The sequence below is a fragment of the Anolis carolinensis genome, chromosome 1, assembly GCF_035594765.1.
Source record: "Anolis carolinensis isolate JA03-04 chromosome 1, rAnoCar3.1.pri, whole genome shotgun sequence".
NCBI lineage: Eukaryota > Metazoa > Chordata > Lepidosauria > Squamata > Dactyloidae > Anolis > Anolis carolinensis.
This window is the reverse complement of record NC_085841.1, coordinates 14,015,673-14,039,659: the sequence shown is the minus strand read 5'-3', so window position 1 is coordinate 14,039,659 and position 23,987 is coordinate 14,015,673. Positions and strand designations below refer to the sequence as shown.

General features: G+C 39.1%; 2 protein-coding genes across 3 annotated transcripts in view; one reads left to right on the top strand and one right to left on the bottom strand.

The window, feature by feature from the left end:
- The window catches only part of psme4 (proteasome activator subunit 4), a 94,519-nt gene extending 70,564 nt beyond the window's left edge, over positions 1 to 23,955 (bottom strand). The window contains exons 1-4 of one of the 2 annotated variants that reach the window (XM_062968839.1): positions 23,636 to 23,955; positions 8,802 to 8,942; positions 7,140 to 7,256; positions 5,248 to 5,307 (exon numbers count right to left, since the gene is read on the bottom strand). In XM_062968839.1, the coding sequence (XP_062824909.1) occupies positions 5,248 to 5,307; positions 7,140 to 7,256; positions 8,802 to 8,942; positions 23,636 to 23,826 (509 nt within the window). In that variant the 5' untranslated portion in view covers positions 23,827 to 23,955. The remainder of the gene's footprint in view (positions 1 to 5,247; positions 5,308 to 7,139; positions 7,257 to 8,801; positions 8,943 to 23,635) is intronic. The other variant, XM_062968840.1, reaches the window with a different exon arrangement.
- The window catches only part of erlec1 (endoplasmic reticulum lectin 1), a 462,586-nt gene that overhangs the window by 124,029 nt on the left and 314,570 nt on the right, over positions 1 to 23,987 (top strand). The gene's annotated exons all lie outside the window — the stretch shown is intronic.

Genomic DNA, 23,987 nt, shown 5'->3' with positions numbered 1-23,987 from the left:
TTTGTGCCAGCGGCAGAAATAACATGGAAACGAAGTGGATAGGTTCCTACACCACAAGAAAGAACAGGAGTTCAACATGTTTCCACAAACTTTTTTTTCATGAGAAAGGGACCTTGGTGATGTAAACGAAAAACATTTAAAAACATCTTTAAAACACCACTTGAAGGCTTTTTCCAAAATGTACCCAGGAACTACTCTTCCCTTTCACTTGTTTCTGCTGTCCATAGACACCTCCAAGGTCATGTGGCTAGCATGACTGCATGGAGTACCATTACTTTCCCACAGAAGCAGTACCTATTAATCTACTCACATTTGCATGCTTTCAAACTGCTAGGTTGGCAGAAGCTGGGGCTAATAGCGGGAGCTTACTCCGCTTCCTGGATTCAAACCGCCAACCTTTCGGTCAGCATGTTCAGCAGCTCAGTGGTTTAGTCCACTGCGCCAAAATAACAGAAATCTTTGTGCCAACTGGGTACCCATATACCAGAGTGGGGACAGGAGAAAGTATTCAGAGAGAAGGGAAACTAACACAACTGTTGGCTGAGGGGCTACATCTGGGTTAAAAGCAAGGGAAGAAAGAGATGCAAAAGCATCTAATAAGAAACCAATAAGCAACATTAAATAATTCACATTTTCAAGTTATTATTCTCCTTCAACCAAGTTCAGAAATCCACACTGACTTCTAAAGCAAACAATAAAAATGCATCTCATTAACTCCACATTCCTGTTCTTATTCGGAATATCAATACCTAACAATGTGCAAGAGGCTGCTACTATTTAAACAACTAGTTGGCACAACAAAAGATCTCACATCACCGACTCTAGTGTAGTTTATTCAATGTTAACCATATGGCGATGAACATAGTGATCTAAGGAAAAGGATCTTCCACAACAGCTGCTCAGGCCTCCTCCATCACCACAGGGATGAAGGGGGGAATCCTGCATCCTCTTAGCCTTGCATAATTATGCACACTAGCAGGGACAACCTGAAGCTTGTAAATATCACATTCTATTCGTCTCTTGACACACATCATCAATACTTAAATGTTACAGGTCACTACATTTATTGTGGGATAAGCTTTCATAAGACAGAACCTCAAGGATTTCGCGTAAGAGTTTCAGAGCAGTGTAGAAATCACATCTGATTGAAACATCTGATGAGAGTGTTCAGCATTGTTCTCATTATTTTCAAGGTTTTATAGTGTATGAATGGAGTATCTTTAAAACCATTTTGATCTACAAGGGTGAAGAAACTAGAGTAGATGAGACTCAGCCACCACTGTGTCTAACAACAAATATTAAAATAAACTTTTGATCAATAGAACATTTATTTTGAACTTGAGAAAAGTATGTTAAAATCTAAAAGCTACCATCTGATTCAATGGGAAACCCTGCCCCTTTTTGTTTGAAAAACCAACATATCTCTAGGAATAAGAACAAAACAAATTAAAATGTAATATCTGATGAGCTTCTACACATATGTAACTTTAAAAAGTTAAAAGGCAAAATAGATCCTAACCAGAAGGCCACAGGGCTTCAGAAAGTCATTATCTCTTATCCTCAGGCCTACATTCAATTGCAGATCCCAATTATAGCAGACCACTGACTCAAAGGGGAATTTAGTAATAGGTAAATTTAGCTGAGTCAATGAACTTTAGCTGGAACTAAAAACTGAGTATTAAATTCAATCTGCAACAAAATCACAATACTGTTCTGCCTTACAGAGCTGTTGAAAGAATTACTGAATATATATACACACACACACACACTTCAACAAATATGGAAGCTATATAAATACCAATTATCTGGTATCCTATGGGTTAGTCCAAAGGTGAGTAGATTCCTTGAATCAACGGTTGAATGTCAACACATTATTGTGATTTGTGCACCTTCAAACATTTCTAGCTTACAGCAACCCTAAGGCAAACCTATCATAGAATTTTGTTAGCAGAATTTGTTTAGAGAAGGTTTGCCTTGCCATCCATGACTAGCTCAAGGTCACCCAGTAGGCTTCAACAGCTAGGCAAGGATACAAACCTTGATCTTCCAGTATCCTAGACAAACACTAACATCACTATATCACAGGCTCCTTGAGTCAACATGTAGATAAATTCATCAGCTAGTCTGTTCAAATCAGGATTAACAGTAGGAACTGGCCCATTTACTTAAATGCTTACGGTATGGTGCAGGAGTATCAAATAAATAATTCGTTTTTAATATTATCTGATATAATTTCAACTCACAGTCAACTAGTCATCCTCCTCCTTTTGTCTCTTAAAATGCCAAGAAGCACATGGAATGTCAGTAATGTATCACTTTATGGGGAGGATGGGATCCCCTTTTAAGATGTTACTGAATGGCAACTCTGGACACCAAATGATGTTGAGATAAATTGTAGCCCAACATCACCTAGAGAGCCACATATTTCACATCCCTGCCTTAAATAACTGGACTATCAAAGAGTTGTTAACAAAATCTTCTCAGTAAACTTAGTAGTCATGTGATAAAGCTGTATGAGTTGTCTGACTGGGGGTTATTCTACACTGGCCGAAATACGAGTGGAATCAGAGTTTAAAACTATAATCCCACCCGTTGATCAATGGTGTTTGAAGAAACCCACCAACTCACACCCTGATCCCTGCCTCTGCTCCTGACAGTAGTAACATAATCAAGTTTATAGCTATCATTGCATTATTCATGACAATAAAAATCCATGTAATCAAGTAATCTACAGATATCTCCTGAAATGAGATGAAAACAGACAATAAAACAGCAAATGAGATTCAGTTTAATTAAATATAAATCCTAGTTTATTTAGCAGTGTGGTATAGTGGTTTGAACATCATACTGTAACAATGGAGATCAAATGGAGAACAATTGAAATACCTGCTTGATCTTGGAAACCCACTGGGCAATTCACACTATCGTAGCCTTAGAGGAAGGCCATAAAACCCCTTCTGAATAGATCTTGGCAAGAAAATCCCATGACATGATTGCCTTAGGGTGAGTATGAATTGGGAAGCACTTGAAAGTATATACCAAAGAAATGTTTACAAAAACTGACCTTTTGAAATCAAATCTATCTATCTATCTATCTATGACAGTACACACACACACACACACACACACACACACACACACACACACACACATATATACACTGTCAGTTTGTAGGACCGAATTAACAAAACAAAAAAAAACCACTGGAGCAAATACCACCAAATTTGGCCACAATATACCAACACATCCAAGGTATGACCTCCACTCAAAAAAACCTAAACAAACAGGAATGAACATAAACCCCCCCAAAACCAAGATTAAGTAACAGCGCATGTGCAAACCCCCCCCCCCCAACGTGACAGAAGGAAAAAAACTGCACCAACCATCTGTAGCGAGCTGGATGTCCCTGCTGACACCGAATGAGGCCCAGCTGTGAAGTCAGGCTGTAGAACGGATGCAATTAGGCCCCACTTTTAGGCCCCCCGTTTAGCTCAATTTGCCCTTAGCAAAGATGGTGGCCACTCAGCTGCTTTCCTTCTTCCCCTCTCCAGGGGAAAAGGCCCGTGTGTGCCCTTAAGCAAGATAGCAGCCAGCCCTTCGCAGCCGCTGTGTGTGCGCGCTACTGTTAAGGCTCCGCCTGGGAAACTCTCCCCTATACCTTTTGGGCCGGGCTTTTTCTTCTGGACTTTGACCACCTCAGGCCCCACGTTGGCCAATAGATTGATGTCCTTCGCGTTGGTGGCCAGGACCATGGTGAGTAGCCAAACTCCCAATTTCAATTGCCAAGGGAAGACGTTTGGGAAGAGATTCCCTGCTGCACCTCTGGCTGCACCTTGCCTAAAATAGCCCCCTCTCTCCCACCATGACCTTTGCAGAACCTAAGTTAGCCTAGCAACCTTGAAGGCTGCATCTTAAGACCTCTTTGACGGCTGAGAGTTGTCATTTTCCTAGGCCTGCAGTCTCTTCTGCCCAAGAATGCAGCTAGAATAGAATACCACCCAAACTTTTCATGTTGAGTGACATGTCAGGGGCCAAAACAGGCATGGGCAAACCTGGGCCCTCCAGGTGTTTTGGACTCCAACTCCCACAATTCCTAACAAACAGTAGGCTAGCAATAGTGGGAGTTAAAGTCCGAAACACCTGGAAGGCCCAAGTTGGCCCATGTTTCCTGTCTGGAATAGTATATGTATACATACATACACATATATTATAACATATATGTATTATATAATCTGAGCTGTTAGAAATTGTGGGAGTTGAAGTCCAAAACACCTGGAGGGCCCAAAATGAGAATTCCAGACAGGAAACAATCAGAACCAGCAAACACCTCCCAATACAGGATTCCCCCAGATAGTAAGCAGGCAGACCTTGAAGCTGCAAGGCTATTCAATGCTAATCAAGGATATCAATTGCAACATTCATATCTGCCTCAAGCAGACAAGAGTTCTTTCTACCACCATGGACATGCAACAGATATATAAACCCCTTTGTTACCCAGCTTGATTAGCACTGAATAGCCTTGCAGCTTCAAAGCCTGTCTGCTTTTCATTACTTTATTTTCCATACCACCAGACTACGCCACAGGAACGCGTGGCCAGGCACAGCTAGTCACTTATAAAGTTCTAAATGTTCACGTAATGAGTTCTATCAAATACTTTAATTATATCTTTCACAATCAAATTATCTAAAATCTCGTTTCAAAAATGGTTAAATTTTGAAATACTTTTTGGATGCTAATGCTGGAAGCTGCCTTTTTCATAATAAAGAGCTTTCTCTAGAAATTGTGAATACTTATATTCTAGGAATAGAATAGTAAAACCTGTTGAACATAGTGAGACTTACATCAACACATAGAATTGCACTGCTAAATCTCACACCAAATTTTATTTAAAATTGAAATAACTTTTTCTTTATCTACTTTATCAACTTCTGTGGATAGTTAAATTCATGCATTTGTGCAAATTATGCCTAATCATTAAAGCGTTACTTTAAAAAAACACACATCTATTAGTTCACAAAAATCAGCCCATAGCCATAGTTTTCAGCCACATCACACACAATATCTTTCCTTATAATAAGGTTTCAGTACAGTGCGACATTCCCATAAACAGTGGTGTAATGTTAACATTGTTTCTTCCAGTTGCAGAAAAGTTACATGTATGTGACAAGTGTTACAACTGAACAGATCATGCAATAGGGTAACACATCGGCCAGAACTAAATCAAAGCAACAAAAAAGTGTCCTTACCACCTATGTAAAACATTAAGCACAAATGTTTTAGGTGAAGATAGACCTGGTCGACATGAACTGAACGTAAAGAAAAAACGTTTTAAAACAGTACAATGAAAATGTAACTATAGAATTATAAGCGAAACAACTAAAAATAGAAAAGGTCAAATTATTCAATTTTCTTTTTTATTTATCCTCTTCAATGCACCAACAGTACACAATGTTGCCATAACACCATGAGAGAAAAGGTCGCACTGCACCACTCGAAATCTAAAATGCCTTACAGTGTAAATGTAGCTTTGGTATTTACTGTCCGTCAGGTCTCTTTTTCCAATTTCTTCACTTCAACTACTTTTTTAATTTTAAAAAAATTGGACAAAAAAACTATCCTGGACACTGTCATGAAATACAATAGTTGGCCACAATTGACAGAATTGCAGGTCAACCTTCTACTCCCAATAAGGTTAGGCACTTGATTGGGGAAAAAAGTCCACAGACCCATGAAAAGAAAAGTGTTCAGAACTGTATAAATATCTAGAATTTTCTGTGTGCAGCAAAGTTTATGACTCTACCTCAATTAGTTCTCCAGGGTCTAGAATACCTCAGATTAGGAGGCATATCTCTGAAATTTTTTGCAGCAAATCCTAAAAAGGGTCAATTATAAGAGGAGCTCTTGGAAGTTTCAAACTCACGAGGTCACAACACATCAAAAGTGACTTGGTGGCACATAACAACAACAAACAAATGTTTGGTTGTATAAAATCCAATATTCAACCACCGATATCTCTGTGTAAAAGATAGCAGGTAGCAAGGTCACAAGTTATCTACATAAAACAATGCTCCAGGGTTACATCCTGGCGTTAAACAAACATCCTGGTTGTGCATAGCAACTGTTTATGCAGTTATTTCCATAAATGCACAGGGCCACAGATATGATTGCTGAGAGCTCACACATGTCATCTGAAAACATCTACTACCACACAGCATTTAGATTGAAATTCTATTGGCCAGCAAAAGTCCACTAGCAAAAGCAGCATCAGTACAGCGGCAGCCAGAGGAAATATGATGGCTACAATTTTCTGAGGCAGTCTTTCCAGTTGCAATAGACATCCAGAAGCAAGCATGGATGAAACAGTTTGCTCAGAGATTGGCAAGCTTTCTGTATTTCTTTCAGTTGGTATGAGAATAAGCTAAGTGCACACAAACTATGTTGTTTTCTATCTGCGTGTATTATCACTCCCAGTTTGGAAGCAAATTAGATATTCCGGAGGCATATGCCAACTGTATTATTAATTTATTTAAATGTCATTTATTTGTGAACCTGAAAAGGAGTAACATGCAGTATGATCTCTTTATCCACCAATTTGATATCCATGGTTTTACTTACATATAATCCAAAAAATATCCCCCTCAAAAAAAATGCTGTGGTCACCTCTATGTGCTCCACTACAATTCTATGGTATAACACCTGCCCAAGGCAAGTAAAATCAGAATATAAGGTACATTACTATCCAAATGTTCAGGTAAGCACCATATATGTGTGTCTTGGAATGAATCCTCTATGGATACAAGGGTTCTACTGTATTGTAACAATAAAGTTCTGTATATTTTTAGTTTTATCAATTTTAATTTTGTAAGCTATTTTAAGGCTCGTTCTAGGGAAGAATATGGGGTTTAAATAAACCAAACAGAATAACAATTAAAATGTAGAACAGAAAATGGCAGACCTTCATTATAAAAGAAAAACAACATAATCTTATGTTCAATTCAGATTCCAAAAACTATAAACTATTAGGTAAGGTGATCCTAACTGATTGTACTACCTAATTCAATACTACTACCAGTATTTCATAGTTCAAAACCGTTAACACTATATTTCTCATTAAAAACCCTTCTTTTTAAATACTTACTTTGGAAACCAATTTAATCCAAGATGTTCTGTCTTAGAGTACAAAATTCGTTCTAGCATTTCATAAAGTGGCCTCCATGGTAATTCTAAATCTTCCCTTGAAAGAAGTTCTTTTTTTCTAAGATAAAAAACAGCTTAAAATCAATTATTGTTCATACTTAGTTACAATTCATCCAAAAATGTCAGAAAATATGAGCTTGTCTTTTCTGTCATCAGTTCATAGAACATATAAAGAAATTATCTCTCAGATCCTTTTCTACCCAAAGTTTAAGATACATTTTACAATGGGCAGAAAATGATACCTCATAACGACAAGATCCAACCATAAATGCCTCTTAATCAAGATTTGAAACCAGATTAAAAGAAAAGTAGAAAATTCTGGTCACAAGGTTACAGAGTTATTATGAAGCACTGCTTATAATCCTGAAGATAGAATGCTTAACTACTGCTGGCAGAAAAAAAATGGAAAGCAGATGACATTCTAGAAAAAAGGAAGCACATAATTCTGCAACCCATTCCATTCTATTAATCCTGACAATGACATAGAGAAATCATCAAAACTGCTCTTCCTATTATCACTGGCTCTCACTCAGCAAGTTGCCTTCCTAAACTTAGTTCTCAAGTTAGTTTATTTTCAGAGGTGTCCAATTGTATGTGCCAGCCGTGAGTACATCTTTTAAACCTGACAATTACAATTGTATGGTGAGTGGAAGGTGGCAGGGCTATCCTTGGTTTTCAATGTACATTTAACTCTGGGGTTAGGGGAATAGGACACCTGTAAAAATGAAAAAAACTGCAAACAAAACACTATTTTTTACTCAAGCAAACACCTCTCTAGTAGAATCTAGGCCTTCCAGTGCTATGGTCATCTTCTGCCAAAAGTTAATAATAGAAATATGCTGGAGGATCTAGAAATGGCCCAAGACGTTTTCTCTCTTGGAATCTTTAGGCCTTCCAGCACGACTCCACGGTAAACATCCTACTGTACTTTGAGGCAACAAGGCTGTAACAGCAGAAATGAGCCTCCAACCTTCTGTCAAGCTTTGTGAGGGAGAAGGAAGTTTAAATTAGTAGGCAGGCAAGATTACTACTGCTTCTGAGCACTTTCAAAACACAGCATAGTGCCAGAAATGAGGCACTTACCAAAAGGGTTTTTTATGAGAAAAGGGAAAGACTCAGTGAATTTTTAATGCTAATAAAGGATAATTCCATCATGAAAGTAAACTATTTCCCTTGTGTAAGTTATTCTCATTTACAGTGTTCCCTCACTTATTGCAGGGGTTAGGTTCCAGGACCACCTGCAATAAGTGAAAATCTGCGAAGTAGGGACACTATATTAATTTTAATACTTATACATTATTTTAGTAGTTATCAACCAATCGTGTGTTGATAAATTGCTTCCTTCTCCTTTTGTTGCCGCTTGGGCTCCTTTTCTCTCCCTTTGGCTTCTCCTTCCTCCCTTCCTTAGGCTGTAAAATGTAATTTTTAATAATTTATAATAGGCTTTTAGAGTTTATTGAAAAACCGTGAAACAGCGATTCTGCAAAAAGTGAACCGCAAAGTGGTGAGGGAAAACTGTATTTCATTCTCTCATGTGAAATAAATGATGTCACTCTCTCACGTAAAATAAATTATTTCCACAATATTAAAAATGTAAACTTACTTCAACAAGTTGATCAAAAGACGTGCAAAACCTTGCATCATGCTGATCTCCAACTTTGGAATAGTTACAAGTTCATATAAGAGCTTGATAAAAAGGACATGATCTTCTTTGCTAAACTTTCTCCCATAGAGTCGGAGATACCTTTAAGAAAAACAAAGAAATGGTTTAAATAATTAGATAATTCTCTTCAGTAACTGGTTCTCAGGACATTTTACACAATTCAAAGGATAATTAAAAATGAAGACTCGATTAAGAATCAAGAGAAAAAGAGATAAACAGAAGCAATGAAACCGCCATATCAAATTTGAAACTGCCAGAAGCACTAGTTAAACAAGAAGTTTTCAGCAGAAGCAGGAACACATCAGATTTTGGACCAAGTGAGCCCTCTTGGTTAACACTACAGAAAAAGTTATTTCTCCAATTATCTGAGCAAGGCAGGTAATAGGAACGGTCCAGAAGAAATCCTGAAATAATCAACCAAATAATTTGGTATACTGATATGGAAGACTCTTACATGTATTGATTGTACCTATCTAGAAAACTAAAGTGGGCTTGGAAGCAAATGTAACAAATGAAGCTAGCGAAATTTCTAGTAATATCAAATATTTCTCCTGCACAAATTACTCATCTGCAGTAAGACTGCTCTTGAATCACTGCCCTATGAAAGGGAAAGACCGTCTCAGGCATACAACAATTTAAAACTATAGAAATTTTGGAAATGCAACTCTGTTCTTCATTCCTACCATTAAAAAAACAATAAAGGAACCAGGCTGTGCCACATTTATTTGAAGTCAATATATTTATCTGATCCCACATCAGCTCTCAGATTAAAATTACATAAAAGGAGTTCCTCTGTTGAGCTAAAATGCAATACAAATTATCTCATTATCTTCACATTGCAGGCCAAGAAACAGAGAAAGAATCCACACATTCTCAAGACCAGATTGATATTTTTTGCCAGAGAATGTCTGTCCAACTTGACTGACTATAACCCACGATCTGTGTTGCAAACTAATATCTGTTGTTGCTGCTGCTGAGAGATGCCACTATACTCTGTCTTCTATCTTTTAAAATATTTTGCTTGCCAATGTATAGTAGTATTCATAACAGGGAATATCTTAAAGGAAGTGCACTGTAGTCCTAGGCTAAATTTTAGCAGGTCTTGTGAAATGGATCACAGCTCTATACCATCTGTTACATCATTTACCCCCATCTTATCATAGAGCAGAAACATCCACCAATATACACCAAATGAAGTCTTGGGGGAAGCATAGAACTACAACCTGTTTTTGAACAGAGTAGTGTTTCTATGGCCATAAAGAAATGAACCCATAAATAAATAAAGGAACAACAAAAATACTAATGAGTTCATACAATTTAGAGAAATTTGTTTTGTTATATAAACAGAAATAAACTATTTGAAACAATTATAATGCCTCCAATGATTGCCAAATATTTACAAAAGGCAGATAAATCTTTATCATCAGTTAACAACTGCAGAGTTATTTAAGCATTGGGTTCCATGGGTTATAATCAATTTCCTCAAATGTATAATGGAGAATGCATCTAAGGAAGTACAATATAATTCATGAAATCTGGAATATTCCCCTTTTATAAGTGCCATGACTTCTCTCCATGCCCACATTTTATTTATTTTTGTGAACAAACAAGGTTAACTCTTTGAAATAAGAAACAGATGCAATTAAGATAGAGACAAATATTCGTAAGAAAACAAATACTATAGAAATTATCCATTGATTTCAAAGAGTTGTTGCTTTATAGTAAGTATTGGCTTGTTAAGTTATGATTTTTTTCAATGTTTACTGAACTTATTGTCAACAGGCATACACAGCAACGCACTCTTCTCTCATTCAACTCCAAGCTCTCTCTCACACATGCACATTCTTGTACACTGTGTTCTTCTCCAGACTACACAAAGACTTAGCAGAGGCAGTTCCCATAAACTGTCTTCCCTATCCTTCTCTGAAACTGTGGATCATACATTAACTATTTTCTAAGGGCTCCATCGACTCTATCCACTATTCAGATTTTGCATTTGGGCTGCCCAGTTCTAGCCCATGTTAAGAAAACTCATATCCAAAATTGGTTTACAAGTTGTTAAAATTCTGAAATACATTTTGAAGCTTTTTCATTTTTAAAAAAATTTTATTTATAAAACTTTTAAAGAGTTACAATAGAAGTGGGAGAACATTAAGATCTTATAGGAAAGTAGGAAATGTATAAAGATAAAAGAAGGAAAGAGAGAGAAAAAATTGTAAAATAATAATAATAAAAAATAAAATAAAATTGTGTTGACTTCCATCCTTGTCCAAGTCACTTTGCTACAGGAAATGCTTCTTCCCCTGTGTCAATCACATTCTATTATTGAGTCTGTTTCTCTATATTTAACAAGTTTTTATCCAGGATCATTGGGCTTATGTCTTTATATTATTAATATTTTCTTTTCTTTCCTGATGTAGTCTAATAAATGTTTCCAGTCTGTGTTTTTCTTCGGTACACCTTGATGCTTAGTTATTATATATGTTAATTGATCCATCTTTTTCAAAAAAGAAAGAACATCATGACAGCATCACCAAGCCAGAAACGTTATAATGACCCTACTTTATGACTACACACAAGACATTAAGGCTACTCTACTAGGCCAAAAAGAGATCAACAGCACCTCACCTCACAGGCAAAAGTATAAGTCAACTCCAGCCTATATATGTGACAGGCTGGAGTTGTTCCTCCTGTTCCTTCTCCCCCTCCTCCTATACAAAAGGCATAGCTAAAGGTTAAGAAACCCAATATTGCAGTGATACAAGTGATTAAATCAGACAAGAAGGACTCTTCCAAGCAGATACTGAAGGTATGGAACAAGAACTATAAAATTGATTAAAATGTAAACCTAATACCACTTCAGACTGTGGAGAAGAGGGAATTTGATTGTCACACAACTGAATTTCTTCTTCTTCACACCCACTTGAGGTACAGGTGACCACTACAGTCTTAATCCTGGAAACCCTAGTCACTTGGGATGAGAAAAGCTGAAGTAAGGGTAAAAAAGGACAACTCTAATCACCAAAGATATTTTCTTTCAATTTTTCACATACAGTTATACTAAGAATATAGTTTAACCATATCATTCTCCCTCACTCCTCCGCTTCACAGGGAAAGCCTTAAACTGCCATCTTGGCAACCCGGAATTTACTTTATACAGTAGAGTCTCACTTATCAACATAAACAGGCTGGCAGAACATTAGATAAGCGAAAATGTTGGATAATAAGGAGGGATTAAAGAAAATTCTATTAAATGTCAAATTACATTATTTTACAAATTAAGCACCAAAACATCATATTTTACAACAAATCAATAGAAAAAGCAGTTCAATACACGGTAACGTTATGTAGTAATTACTGTATTTATTAATTTAGCACGAAAACATCGCAATGTATTGAAAACACGGACTACAAAAACATTGACTACAAAAACATTGGCTATTAACAAATTGACTACAAATAAAGATAGAATTGCATAAAAGGAGCTTACAAAAACATCATTGTCAAAAATTAAATTGGTAAAAAAAATCAGTCTTTGCTGCCTAAAGAAACAGTTGTGGATCCGGGCAAGAGGCAGACTGTGTTGGATAATCCAGAACATTGGATAAGCGAATGTTGGATAAGTGAGACCCTACTGTACTTTGTTTTGAATGATTTTAGGATAGCAGTTAAGTGTTTAAGAAATAATGATGTAAGTACTGTATCATAATTACAATTTGAAAATTTTATAAAATAATACTTATTCCAATTCTGACAACACACTTTCTAAAGTAATTTCTATACAGTTTAGATGCTGGAGAATGGAAAGCCATTCTTTTATTTTCAGCAAACATATGAAGCCACAAATGCCAAAATCTCCTAGGTTTGCAAATTACAACAGTGATTCGTGAGACAACAAAAGCTGACTCTGCTCTTTCCCCAAACAGCCAGCATTCTTCAGCCATAATTTTAAACATCAGCAATTTTAATTCAGGGAGAGTGGAAAGATGCACACAGATTGGTCACAGCATCACCATCACTGAATATACTTTATAAGGTTCTAACAAAGAGTTTTCTTTGTCCATGATTCCTGAAAGGTTATTTGGAATTAAAAACATAATACAAGAAAGAGGGCAAAATCTGTGCTATTTCAAATATTTATGTTATGGTTGTTCATACATTTTGTATCCTTTTGATATCACCTCTAACCCCCAAATGTGTAGGAGGATTAGATGGATGATTTCTCAAAGCGTTAGCACAACTTTCATTATTTTCAGCTCTAAAAGTAACAACTCAATTTAGTATTATATTGAAGGCACCATTCTCCAAATTAAATGTTAAATCACCATAGGGCTGCTCAATATCGACAGTGTTGACAAAATGCTAGCATGCAGACACATCCTTCCAGCTACTACTTCCTTTTGGGAAGATCTACACCAGGGGTCCCCAAACTAAGACCTGGGGGCCGGATGCGGCCCTCCAAGGTAATTTACCTGGCCCTCGCCCTCATTTATAATATAATATTTTTATATCTGTTTTAATAATATAATATATTGTATATACATATAATACTGATAATAATATTATCATTTTATACAATACTAACAATAATATCATATAATAATATTAATTATATGTTATATATTACATATAATATTACAGTATAGTGGTATAGTTCAATACAGTAATATATAATACTAATATTGTGCTATGCTAATAATATAATATATTGTATGTACATACAGCTGCTCTGAGTTCCCTTTGGGGTGAGAAGGGTGGGACATAAATGTAGTAAATGAATAAATAAACAATTTTGGACTTAGGCTCGCCCAAAGTCTGAAATGACTTGAAGACACACAACAACAACAACAACAATCCTAATTAACCTGACTTTCTCATTGGCCAGAAGCAGCCCCACACTTCCCATTGAAATCCTGATAGGTTTATGTTGGTTAAAATTATTTTCATTTTTAAATATTGTATTGTTCTTTCATTGTTGTTGTTTTGCACTACATATAAGATATGTGCAGTGTGCATAGGAATTGGTTCGGGTTTTTTCCCCAAATGATAATTCGGCCCCTCAACAGTCTGAAGGATTGTGGACCGGCCCTCTGCTTTAAAAGTTTGGGGACCCCTGATCTACACGAACAAGCTACACCTCTTTGTATTAGGGTGTGGAACTGGAGTGCCAGTGTTCAGTTATGCCATCAAATTGCTGTTTCCGCAAGGCATAATTATTCTTTGTTCTTCATCATCTCAAAGCAAAGATTGAACTAGAGGAGCAGGTTTGAGTTGTTTCCAAATACAATTCAAATATATGTTAAGTGGAGTGTGCGTGCCAGTCCTATTTCCTAGCTAAGTTTTCCTCCAGGTTATTTCAAATTAGAATGTCTAATTCTCAACTTGTTAAAAACCACTTGCAATATAGTGCTAAAACTCATTCAAAACTATTTACAGAACAGGGAGAGATATATGGAAATGCTCTTTCATTCTCCAGTCTTGCCCATTCTTTCTATATATAAGACAACAAATGCCCAAAACCTATTTCTGAAGAGGTATATTTACAATTACTGTAAATTATTTAAAGTATCAAGACATTTTGTAAAGTAACTAAACTACAATAAATCTGAAAGAACTAGTCTGTAACCTTTAAATATGTATGCTGCATTAAATTAAGCACAAATGTGATATTTGATTTGCATTTTAAACAGCTGTTAGACATATCTATCTGGACTTTTAAAAAATTAAATTCATAAACCTTGATACAAAGGACAGAATGGCACTCACGGGGAATCAGAACTGTGAACAGTTAATAGTCCTATCTTCTAAAGTCACATGCTTTGACAGCATTACCACATAACTTCTACCAGAATGAAAACAAGTCTCACAGTAAACAGAATGAGAAAGCAATAGTTGAGAGAAAAACAGTATCATACTACCTCTACTCAAGTTCATAATGTTTTGTAAGGCAACCATGTGGATCATTTCATATTGACCAGAGCAATTCTAAGGATCTAGGTCAGTAAACAAAGTGATTTGCGATGAAATAAGCAGTTACAAACTATTAAATACAACTCCGTAAGACAAAGTTAAAAGATGACTAAATCTATTTTGAACAACGCAGATTAATCTCACAGTCCACAAATATACCCCATACAAAGTGATTTGTGATGAAATAAGGAGTTACAAAGTATTAACTACAACTCCCCGAGACAAAGTTTAAAAATGACTAAATCTCCTATTTTGAACCACGCAGATGAATCTCACATAGTCCACAAATATACCCCATGTACATGTGACATTTTTAGACCTTTTTAAATGTTATGCCCATACTAGCATGAGCAAGCAAGCAGCTTGAACACAAAGATGTCTAAAAACTAGCAATGTCCAGCAGAGTTCTCTTTTTCTGTCACTTGTAAAACTGAGCTAGTTGGTGATTCCATGTTTGTCTGAAGGACACAGACAAAGCCATGACGATAAGGCTTCGATATCTACCTCTTGTTACTCTGTTTTCCAACCAACCACTAGAACTCCATCTTAACAGAACAGTATCTTAAAAATAGTTATTTGTGGAATACTTGGCATAAAAGCTTATGTTGAAATGTATCGGTTAGTGTCAAATGCGATTGAATGTGATTTTCCTGCTTCTTGGCAGGGGGTCAGACTGGATGTCCCACGAGGTCTCTTCCATCACTATAATTCTATGAAAGCTTTTAAAACAAGGCAAGATATGTGCCACTTATCTGATGAAGTTTTACTGTGTCTTGTGTCAGAATAATAGTTTCTTAATATCTTGGTCTTTCCCCCAACAAGTCACATGACATTACATTAAACTGACAAGACCATACTGGTAGAACACAAACTAAGGCAGATGAAGAAGCCAGTAAAGTCAAAATCCAATTTTCACAGGGACAGAAAAGGAGATGAAATTTTCTGAACAGGGGCAGAGACAGCAAAAGAAATGTCACAGGGGAGTTAAACTTTCCTGATGCTATCCAAATAAAAAAACCCTGGAGTTACACTTAAAAATGTACCTGTTCTGACTTACATACACATTCAATTTAAGAACAAATCTACGGAACTTATCTTGTTCATAACCGGGAGACTGCCTATATGGTCACCCTCTTCATTGCATTGCTGCTGCCATTGAGTAACTTTGCAATGCCTCAGAAGTGCAAATTCTCATGGTTGCACTTTCGGATGAGTGACATAACACTGCCATCCGGTTCGACACTTCCCCTTTTTATTTATTTTTCATTTTTAAATGTTACTTCAGATGTTGCCCAATAACAGCTGGGATAGCTTCATGGGTTACATCTTTTTTTAAAAAAAACTTTATTTTTCAGTAAAGGGAGAGTGGAAAAAAGGACAATTCCACCCTCTGTCCTCACTAGCATGCCACCACAGAAATGCCTGGAATCATTACACCATGCAAAATCCAAGCTACTGATGGGTTTTTCTGGTCAGTACCAGGGAATGTCTTCACTGTAGGGAAGTGCCAGATAGCTAACAGATATCGCAGTTTTGTACAACAGGGACCATTATCAAAGGTGAAGGTCCTGCTTTTATGCCAGTTTTCTGCCTCAATACAATAAAATTTAAAGAAGGTGATAAGGACACTACATGGTGCACAGATAGAAACTGCTGAAACCTTTCAGAGTATAAAAGTAAACTATACATTTCCCAAATGCATTATTCTAAACCAGTTTGAGCCTACATGAGAAAAAGGGGCATAAACATATTTAATCAAAAACTGCCACATGAGAACCTATCTTGCCCAGTATTATGCTTGCACAGTGGCCAATCAATTGTCTGTAAAATGCCTGAATGCAGGATAAGAGGGTAACAGTACTCTCCTGCCTCCATGCTTGCCAACAACTGTGATACAGAGGCATAGTGAGAAATCTATGCAGCAGACTTGATTCTCAGTGACTAATGTCAGCAGAGAGACAACAGCCTTAACTCCACTATAATGATGTCCCTGGATTCATCTCTAATACTCCTCCCCCCCCCCCCCCAAGACAAGTTAGTTCCTAGATTCTACAAGGAAAAGTAAGATCCTACTATTCAGATGTCATATTTGCAGTAAACAGAAACCTGCCCTCCATCCCTATAACTGCGTAGCCCAAACTTGCACAAGACAGGGATTGTGCAAGGATTAGAATATTTTTCTGTGCACTAAACACAGAGACATGCTGTAAATACAACATGCATTCCCTGCCACTATACACACACACACTCCTAATTATGGAACTGCTATGGATTTATAACAGAGTTACAGCTGCAAATAAGATGCAGCCCTTTATCATGTGGAAATATTTTGAAAGAAGCCACGTGCTCAACAAAGACTCTTTTATAGTTGTGATGTATACATTTAAATAACTACATGTTCATGCTGAGGTAGAAGTCACAAGTTATTATAAAGAGTGTATGCAACTACACTACATTTCTTTTTTATATAAAATGAATCGAAGTATCATTTTTAACAAATAAAATGGGATGCGTAGTATTGATGATGTACATATTTGTATAGTTTGCACAACAGCACAGAGATGGTTCTAACTGATTTTATTTTTGTGAATATTATGATGTAGTTTTAATTACAAGTGGAGTGATAAAAATGCCCGTAGCTTTCTGATAGACCCTACTCTCATTCTTCAGCAAGTAGGTGATGAGTAACACCTTGTAGGCAAACTGTTAAATGTTATTGTTTATTGGGTTGTTGTATGTCTTTCAGGCTGTGTGGCCATATTCCAGAAGTATTCTCTCTTGACGTTTCGCCCACATCTATGGCAGGCATCCTCAGAGGCTGTGAGGCATGGATAAACTAGGCAAGGAAAGGAAAAAATATATATCTGTGGAGAGTCCAGGGTGTGGCAAGAGTCCTTTGTCACTGAGAAGCCAGCATTAATGTTTCAGTTAATCACCCTAATTAGCATTGGAAAGGTTTTGTCTCTTGCCTGGGGGGCATCATTTGTTCGGTCATTAGCTGTCCTTGGGGCTCCTCTGCCCTCAGAGTGTTGGTTCCCATCTACTGTTTATTGTTTATTTCTCAATGGTGCATCTGTAATTCTGTTAAAATAACATTAAGACCATTCTCATGTCTCTTAGGCAGTGATGAGGACTGGAAGCAACCAATGCAAAAACAAAGTGGGTGTGGATACAGGCAGTTATCTGGATGAAAGAACACGGAGAGCCTTCTGTGAACTGCTCTGAAAATAGTTGAAATGCACAGAAAGATTGCAGGCAAGAACATAAGTACTCATAAACAGGCTTGCAGATCTCAAAAGGTCCAATCATAACCAGCCTGTGATTTTCAAAGTCAGTGAAAAACCCCACTGTGACAGTTTTGATTGTATGGTATTGATAAAATACAAAAATTAGCCTTCTGTCAAAATATCCTCTTTCCCTTATTTTTGAAAAAATATCAGCAAGGCACTACAAAGCAGAATTCAAAACAAGCAACTCATCATACCCATTCCCTATATGCCCAGTTAATATTTTCTCATAGTGTTTTTCCTTCAGTGGTATTACATTTTAATACAGTTAATCTTCTTGGTCAATTCCTTTTAAACTGCTATTAACAAAAAAATAAGTATACAGTAGCATGAATTGTCCAAATGTGCTATAGATTGTAAGTCTTTGGGCAGGGCTTTTATTTTTGGTCATCTTTATCAATTGTAATGGTTTTCAAAATTGTTTTTTAGCACTTAGTAAATATTATTGTAATGAAAATTAACTGGGTTGCTATGGCATCTTTGCCAAGCCCATTTCACTGTTTTTACCAGATAAGATACCTCAAAGAGCTCACACTAAATAAATGAGTCCTTTCAAAGATGCTATGGCAGCAAGAAAAGAAACTGATGTGGAATACAGTAGTTGTTTTAGTCTGATTTTTCTCTGCCTGGAAGGCACAGTAATAAATCATTTATCAATGATCTAAAATAATGAAGAGACCCTTGAACTAGAAGTCTGTGTCTTTGCCCTTGCAGTCTTTTATGACCGCACTCTCTCTCTGTCCCTCCCTCTCGGTAAAACATTTGCTGACACTCTCGCAAACTTGTGGTGCTTAGTCTCTTACTGCTTACTCTCGCAAACTTTTTGTGAGTGAGCAGTAAGAGACTAAACACAAGTTAGTGATTAGGCTTTAGCATGTGCAACTGAAATGTTGTGCTCATTTTGGAGCCAGAAATACAGCCATTTCATAATTGTGCTTCAAAAGGTATGGACAGATGCATGAAGCTTCTGAAGTCATTGAACAAAACCTGTACACTTGTCTTGGCAACAAAGAGCACTCAACTATTTTTAGAAATAATGAGCAATGTATGATTTACTAGCTACATAACTATAAAATTCAGGGAATGACAAGCATCACCAAAGCTAACAAAATTTTCCTCTTCTCAAACTCCATGAGAGACTCAACCACCTTGACCAGGTGACACTTCCAAAAGACCCAAGGCTACACAGGAGGTTGCACAAGATAAGAAAGTAGCAGCTCATTTCTAGGAAAACGTCTCCAGAGGCACATGCTCTTTGTTAGAAGAGCTTCAAAACTAAAGCTGAAACCTTATGACTACTGAAAGACCAATCCTGTCCCTAGTTGATTATATGTCACTTACATAAATAGCCTCAGTCTTGGAGAAGCTCAAGTAATGCAGACGGCAGCAACAAACAATAGTAGGCATACAACATTAAGCTGCTACACATAAGAAAGATAACACAAGCTACTCTTTGGTCCGTGGAAGTTGGAATTGGGGTAACACCAGACTCGGTCTTAAGAAGAAGAAAACTGCTTGCTGGCCTTAGGTCCCAAATTTGAAATGTAACTCAGTTTTGAAATATTTGAATTTTACATTTAATAACTTTTTTCCTATCTTTGCCAGCGTGGGACAGTGACTTGATGTTGGACTAGGACACTAGGAGACTTGAATGCCTGCTTCCCAACCATAGAAACCCACTGGGTGACCTTGGGCAAGTGTCAGCTTCAAAGGAAGACAATAGCAAAACGCTTCTGAACACACCTTTCCAATAATTATCTGTGACAGGTTTGTCTTAGAGTCACTTTAAGTTAGGAAAAAACTGAACACACACAAGAACAAATATTAGCTATCAGAATCTATGGGTGAGTAAAGGGGTGAATAGGATTCATTTGTTTTAGGCTCAAAATATTGACCTTATGTATGTGTAAAGAGGAAGAGATTAGATTTGTTTTAGGACACAAATTGTCTATTTTTAAAATTACTTTACTAAGATCTCTCTTTTGATCTACGTTACAGAAAGTATCAATTTTACTTAACAAAAAAACCTCACCACAAATTGTCTTGAGCAATAACAGGTGACCCAACTAAGTGGCACTTCCAAGAAAGAGAGGATCGGACATCTTCTGCTATGTTTTTGGCAGAGGGGGATGATCATTTTACAGACTGGGCCACCCACACATCTCTCTTCTTATTGAGATGTTCAAAAAGCACTATCTGAAGGTATTTAACTGGAGGCTCCCACAAGCTTGCTAACTAGACTTCGTGTTTTGTTTTGTTGGTATGTACTTGCTGCCCAATTGTTCTGAGGTGTTCTTACCTGCCTTAGGCCTTGAGGGGCAGGCTAAAATCCAAACACACCCATACAGAATGCTCCTATGAACCATAATAGGGATGGAATAGAATTTCTCTGCACTCATGTTGGAACAATACATACAACACTAAACTCTATTACCCTCATATCCCAGCATTTTTTCTTTAGTTGCAGGGAGTGGGGCGAGGTCCACGCTGTTTATTCCTAAACACTTCTTTAAAAAATGTAGACTCACATATACTATGTCATTCGTCAATGTAAATATCTCATTAAATTCAACAATGGATTGCCATAGGACTTTTTGCCTACAATCCCAAAATTATGTCCCTGGGAGCACATAATCAGTGAAGTTTATTCCCTAGCAAACATGCTCAAGTTTTCTGCCAGCTTTTACTTAATGTTTTACTAATTAGGGACACCTTAATAGCAACACGCTTGTAGTACACCCTTAAACACTGAATTGTGAAGGGTGTACCACCCATCTCATCATTAACAGATATAGTCCCAAACATGTGGGTGGGAAGGGGGACCAGGGGAGAGAAGTGGGGAGAAATTGTCCCCAGACACAAGGAAACTAGGAAACTCCCTAGAAGAAAAGCCTGGGAAGGAGGGCAATGATAACAAAAACTAACCCAGGACATCAAACATGACCCTTCATTAAGACTGAGAAATAGCTCCACTAAGTTGATGAGGAGGTTATCTCACCACCATCAAGCTTTCAGAGGGTGATGGTGTTCTGAAGTCCTTAAAAGGAAAGCCGGTGTCAACCTGCCTTAACTTTTTTCTCTCACTGGAAACCCCTTCCAGCCCTTTGGGGGTGGAGTTGAAGTCTTTCAAAGGATGTCATGCTCCTCTGAGGGGCTAAATCCTACCCCAACTTCTCCTCACTCCAACTTCTCCGCCCACAAGATCAACTACCAGCTTTTTGGAAAGGTGGGTTCTGGAGCCTTTCAAGGGGAAAATTTCCCCTTTGTAAGGCTTGACCTTGTCCCTGCCTTCTTTATCCAGCCACAAAACCCTTCCAAGTCCACTCCACAGTCACCCACAGGATCTGCAAGAAAAGGGAAGTCGGAGTCTTCCAAAGGGAGCCTTTTCCTTACAGGGCTCATTCTTGCCTCCTTTCGCTCCTACCCCAATCCCCTTCCAATCTACCCCAGGGCCACTAATAGGAGGATCCTCACTCTTTTGGTGGCGGAGAGGATTATGGAGTGTTTTGCTGTACTGCACTGCCCATCTTTCTCCTCCTAGACCAGGCCACAATCACCTATAGAGCTTCCCTTAATTCTTTGGAGGGAGAAATGTTGGGAGTCTTTCAAAGGGACCCTACTAGCTGTTAGGAATTGTGGGAGTTGAAGTCTAAACACTGGAAGGCCAAAGTTTGCTCATGCATGCTCTTTAGGGTTTCATCCCAGGGCTACTAACAGGTTACTTCGGATTGATTTGGAAGGGGAGTTCTGGAGCCTTTCCCAAGCAAACCTTTCCACTTTTAAGGCCTCATCCAATTTTAGGGGTCTTTCAAAGGGACACTTAACCCTCTTTAGGGCTTCATCCTGCCTCCACCTGCTCTTCTAGCCCACCCCAGGGACACTAACATGCCTATCCTCAACCCTTTTGGATGGAAGGGGGGCACTTCTGAAGTCTAAAGGGAGTCTTCTGGGGTCTAAAGGCAATGCCCTTCCAGAATCCCACTAACATGCCTATCCTCAACCCTTTTGGATGGAGGATGGGGAGCTTCTGCAGTCTTTCAAAACTTCATCCTGTCTCTACCTGTGCTCCTAGCCCACCCCAGGACCACTGACACGCCCATCCTCAACCCTTTTGGATGGAGAGAGAGGGGGGGTGGGTTTCTGGAGCCTGTCCCAAGCAAACCTTTCCACTTGTAAGGCTTCATCCAAATTTGGGAGTCTTTCAAAGGGACCCTCTTTAGCAGGCATGGGCAAACTTCAGTCCTCTGGATGTTTGGAATTGTGGAAGTTGAAGTCCAAACACCCGGAGGACCGAAGGTTGCCCCTGCCTGCTCTTTAGGGCTTCACCCCAGGGCCACTAACAGGTTCTTTTGGATTGGGGGGGGGGGGCTGCTGGAACCTTTCCCAAGCAAATCGTTCCACTTTTAAGACTTCATCCAATTTTGGGAGTCTTTCAAAGGGACACTAAAGCCTCTTTAGGGCTTCATCCTGCCTCCACCAGCCCTTCAGGGCCAGTAACACACCTATCCTCAACCCTTTTGGATGGAGGGAGAGGGGGGATGGGTTTCTGGAGCCTTTCCCAAGCAAACCTTTCCACGTTTAAGGCTTTATTTTGTTTTGGGAATCTTTCAAAGGGATCCCCTTTAGCAGGCATGGGCAAATGTCGGCCCTCCGGGTGTTTTGGACTCCAACTCCCACAATCCCTAACAGCCTGCCAGTTGTTTTGGATGGAGGGGGGTTTCTGGAGCCTTTCCCAAGCAAACCTTTCCAATTTGGGGAGTCTTTCAAAGGGACACTAAACCCTCTTTGGGGCTTCATCCTGCCTCTTCCTGCGCTCCTAGCCCACCCCAGGGCCACTAACACAAATGTACTCGACCCTTTTGGATGGAGAGAGAGAGAGAGGATGGGATTCTGGAGCCTTTCCCAAGCAAACCCTTCCACTTTTAAGGCTTCATCTCGTTTTGGGAGTCTTTCAAAGAGATCACCTTTAGCAGGCATGGGCAAATGTTGGCCCTCCGGGTGTTTTGGACTCCAACTCCCATAATCCCTAACAGCCTACCGGTTGCTTTGGATGGAGGGGGTTTTCTGGAGCCTTTCCCAAGCAAACCTTTCCAATTTGGGGAGTCTTTCAAAGGGACACTAAACCCTCTTTGGGGCTTCATCCTGCCTCTACCCTTGCTCCTAGCCCACCCCAGGGCCACTAACACGCCCATCCTCAACCCTTTTGGATGGAGGGAGAGAGGGGGTGGGTTTCTGGAGCTTTTCCCAAGCAAACCTTTCCACTTTTCAGGCTTCATCCAATTCTGGGAGTCTTTCAAAGGGACACTAAACCCTCTTTGGGGCTTCATCCTGCCTCTACCCTTGCTCCTAGCCCACCCAAAGGCCACTAACACGCCCATCCTCAACGCTTTTGGATGGAGGGAGAGAGAGGGGAGCTCCTGGCGCCCTTCCAAGCCAACCTTTCCCCTTCCAGGCTTCCTCCTCCACCCCACACCCCCTGGGGGGCCGGGGCCGGGGGGGGGGGGTGCTGCCACTCACGTGGAGAGCTTCCTGGTCCAGAAGAGGCCTCCGGGCCAGAGCTCCTGCAGCTGCACGGCCCGGCCGAGGCTGAGCTTGATTTGCGCCAAGAGCAGGCCCGCCTCGGCCTCCAGGCGCTCGCCGTAGGGCAGCAGCTTGTTGTAGACCAGCTCCTTCTGCCAGGCCGCTCCCGGAGGCCCGAGGCCGGCCATGGCTGCGGGGCGACGGCGGAGGAGGAGGAGGAGAACGAGGCAGGCGCCTGCCTTCTGGCCGGCTCGGCTCCTGTCACAGCGGCGCCTGGTGACGAAGACACGGAAGCAGCGAACCAACGACCGCCGGCCTCGCGCTGGAGGGGGGCGGGAAGGGTAGAGGT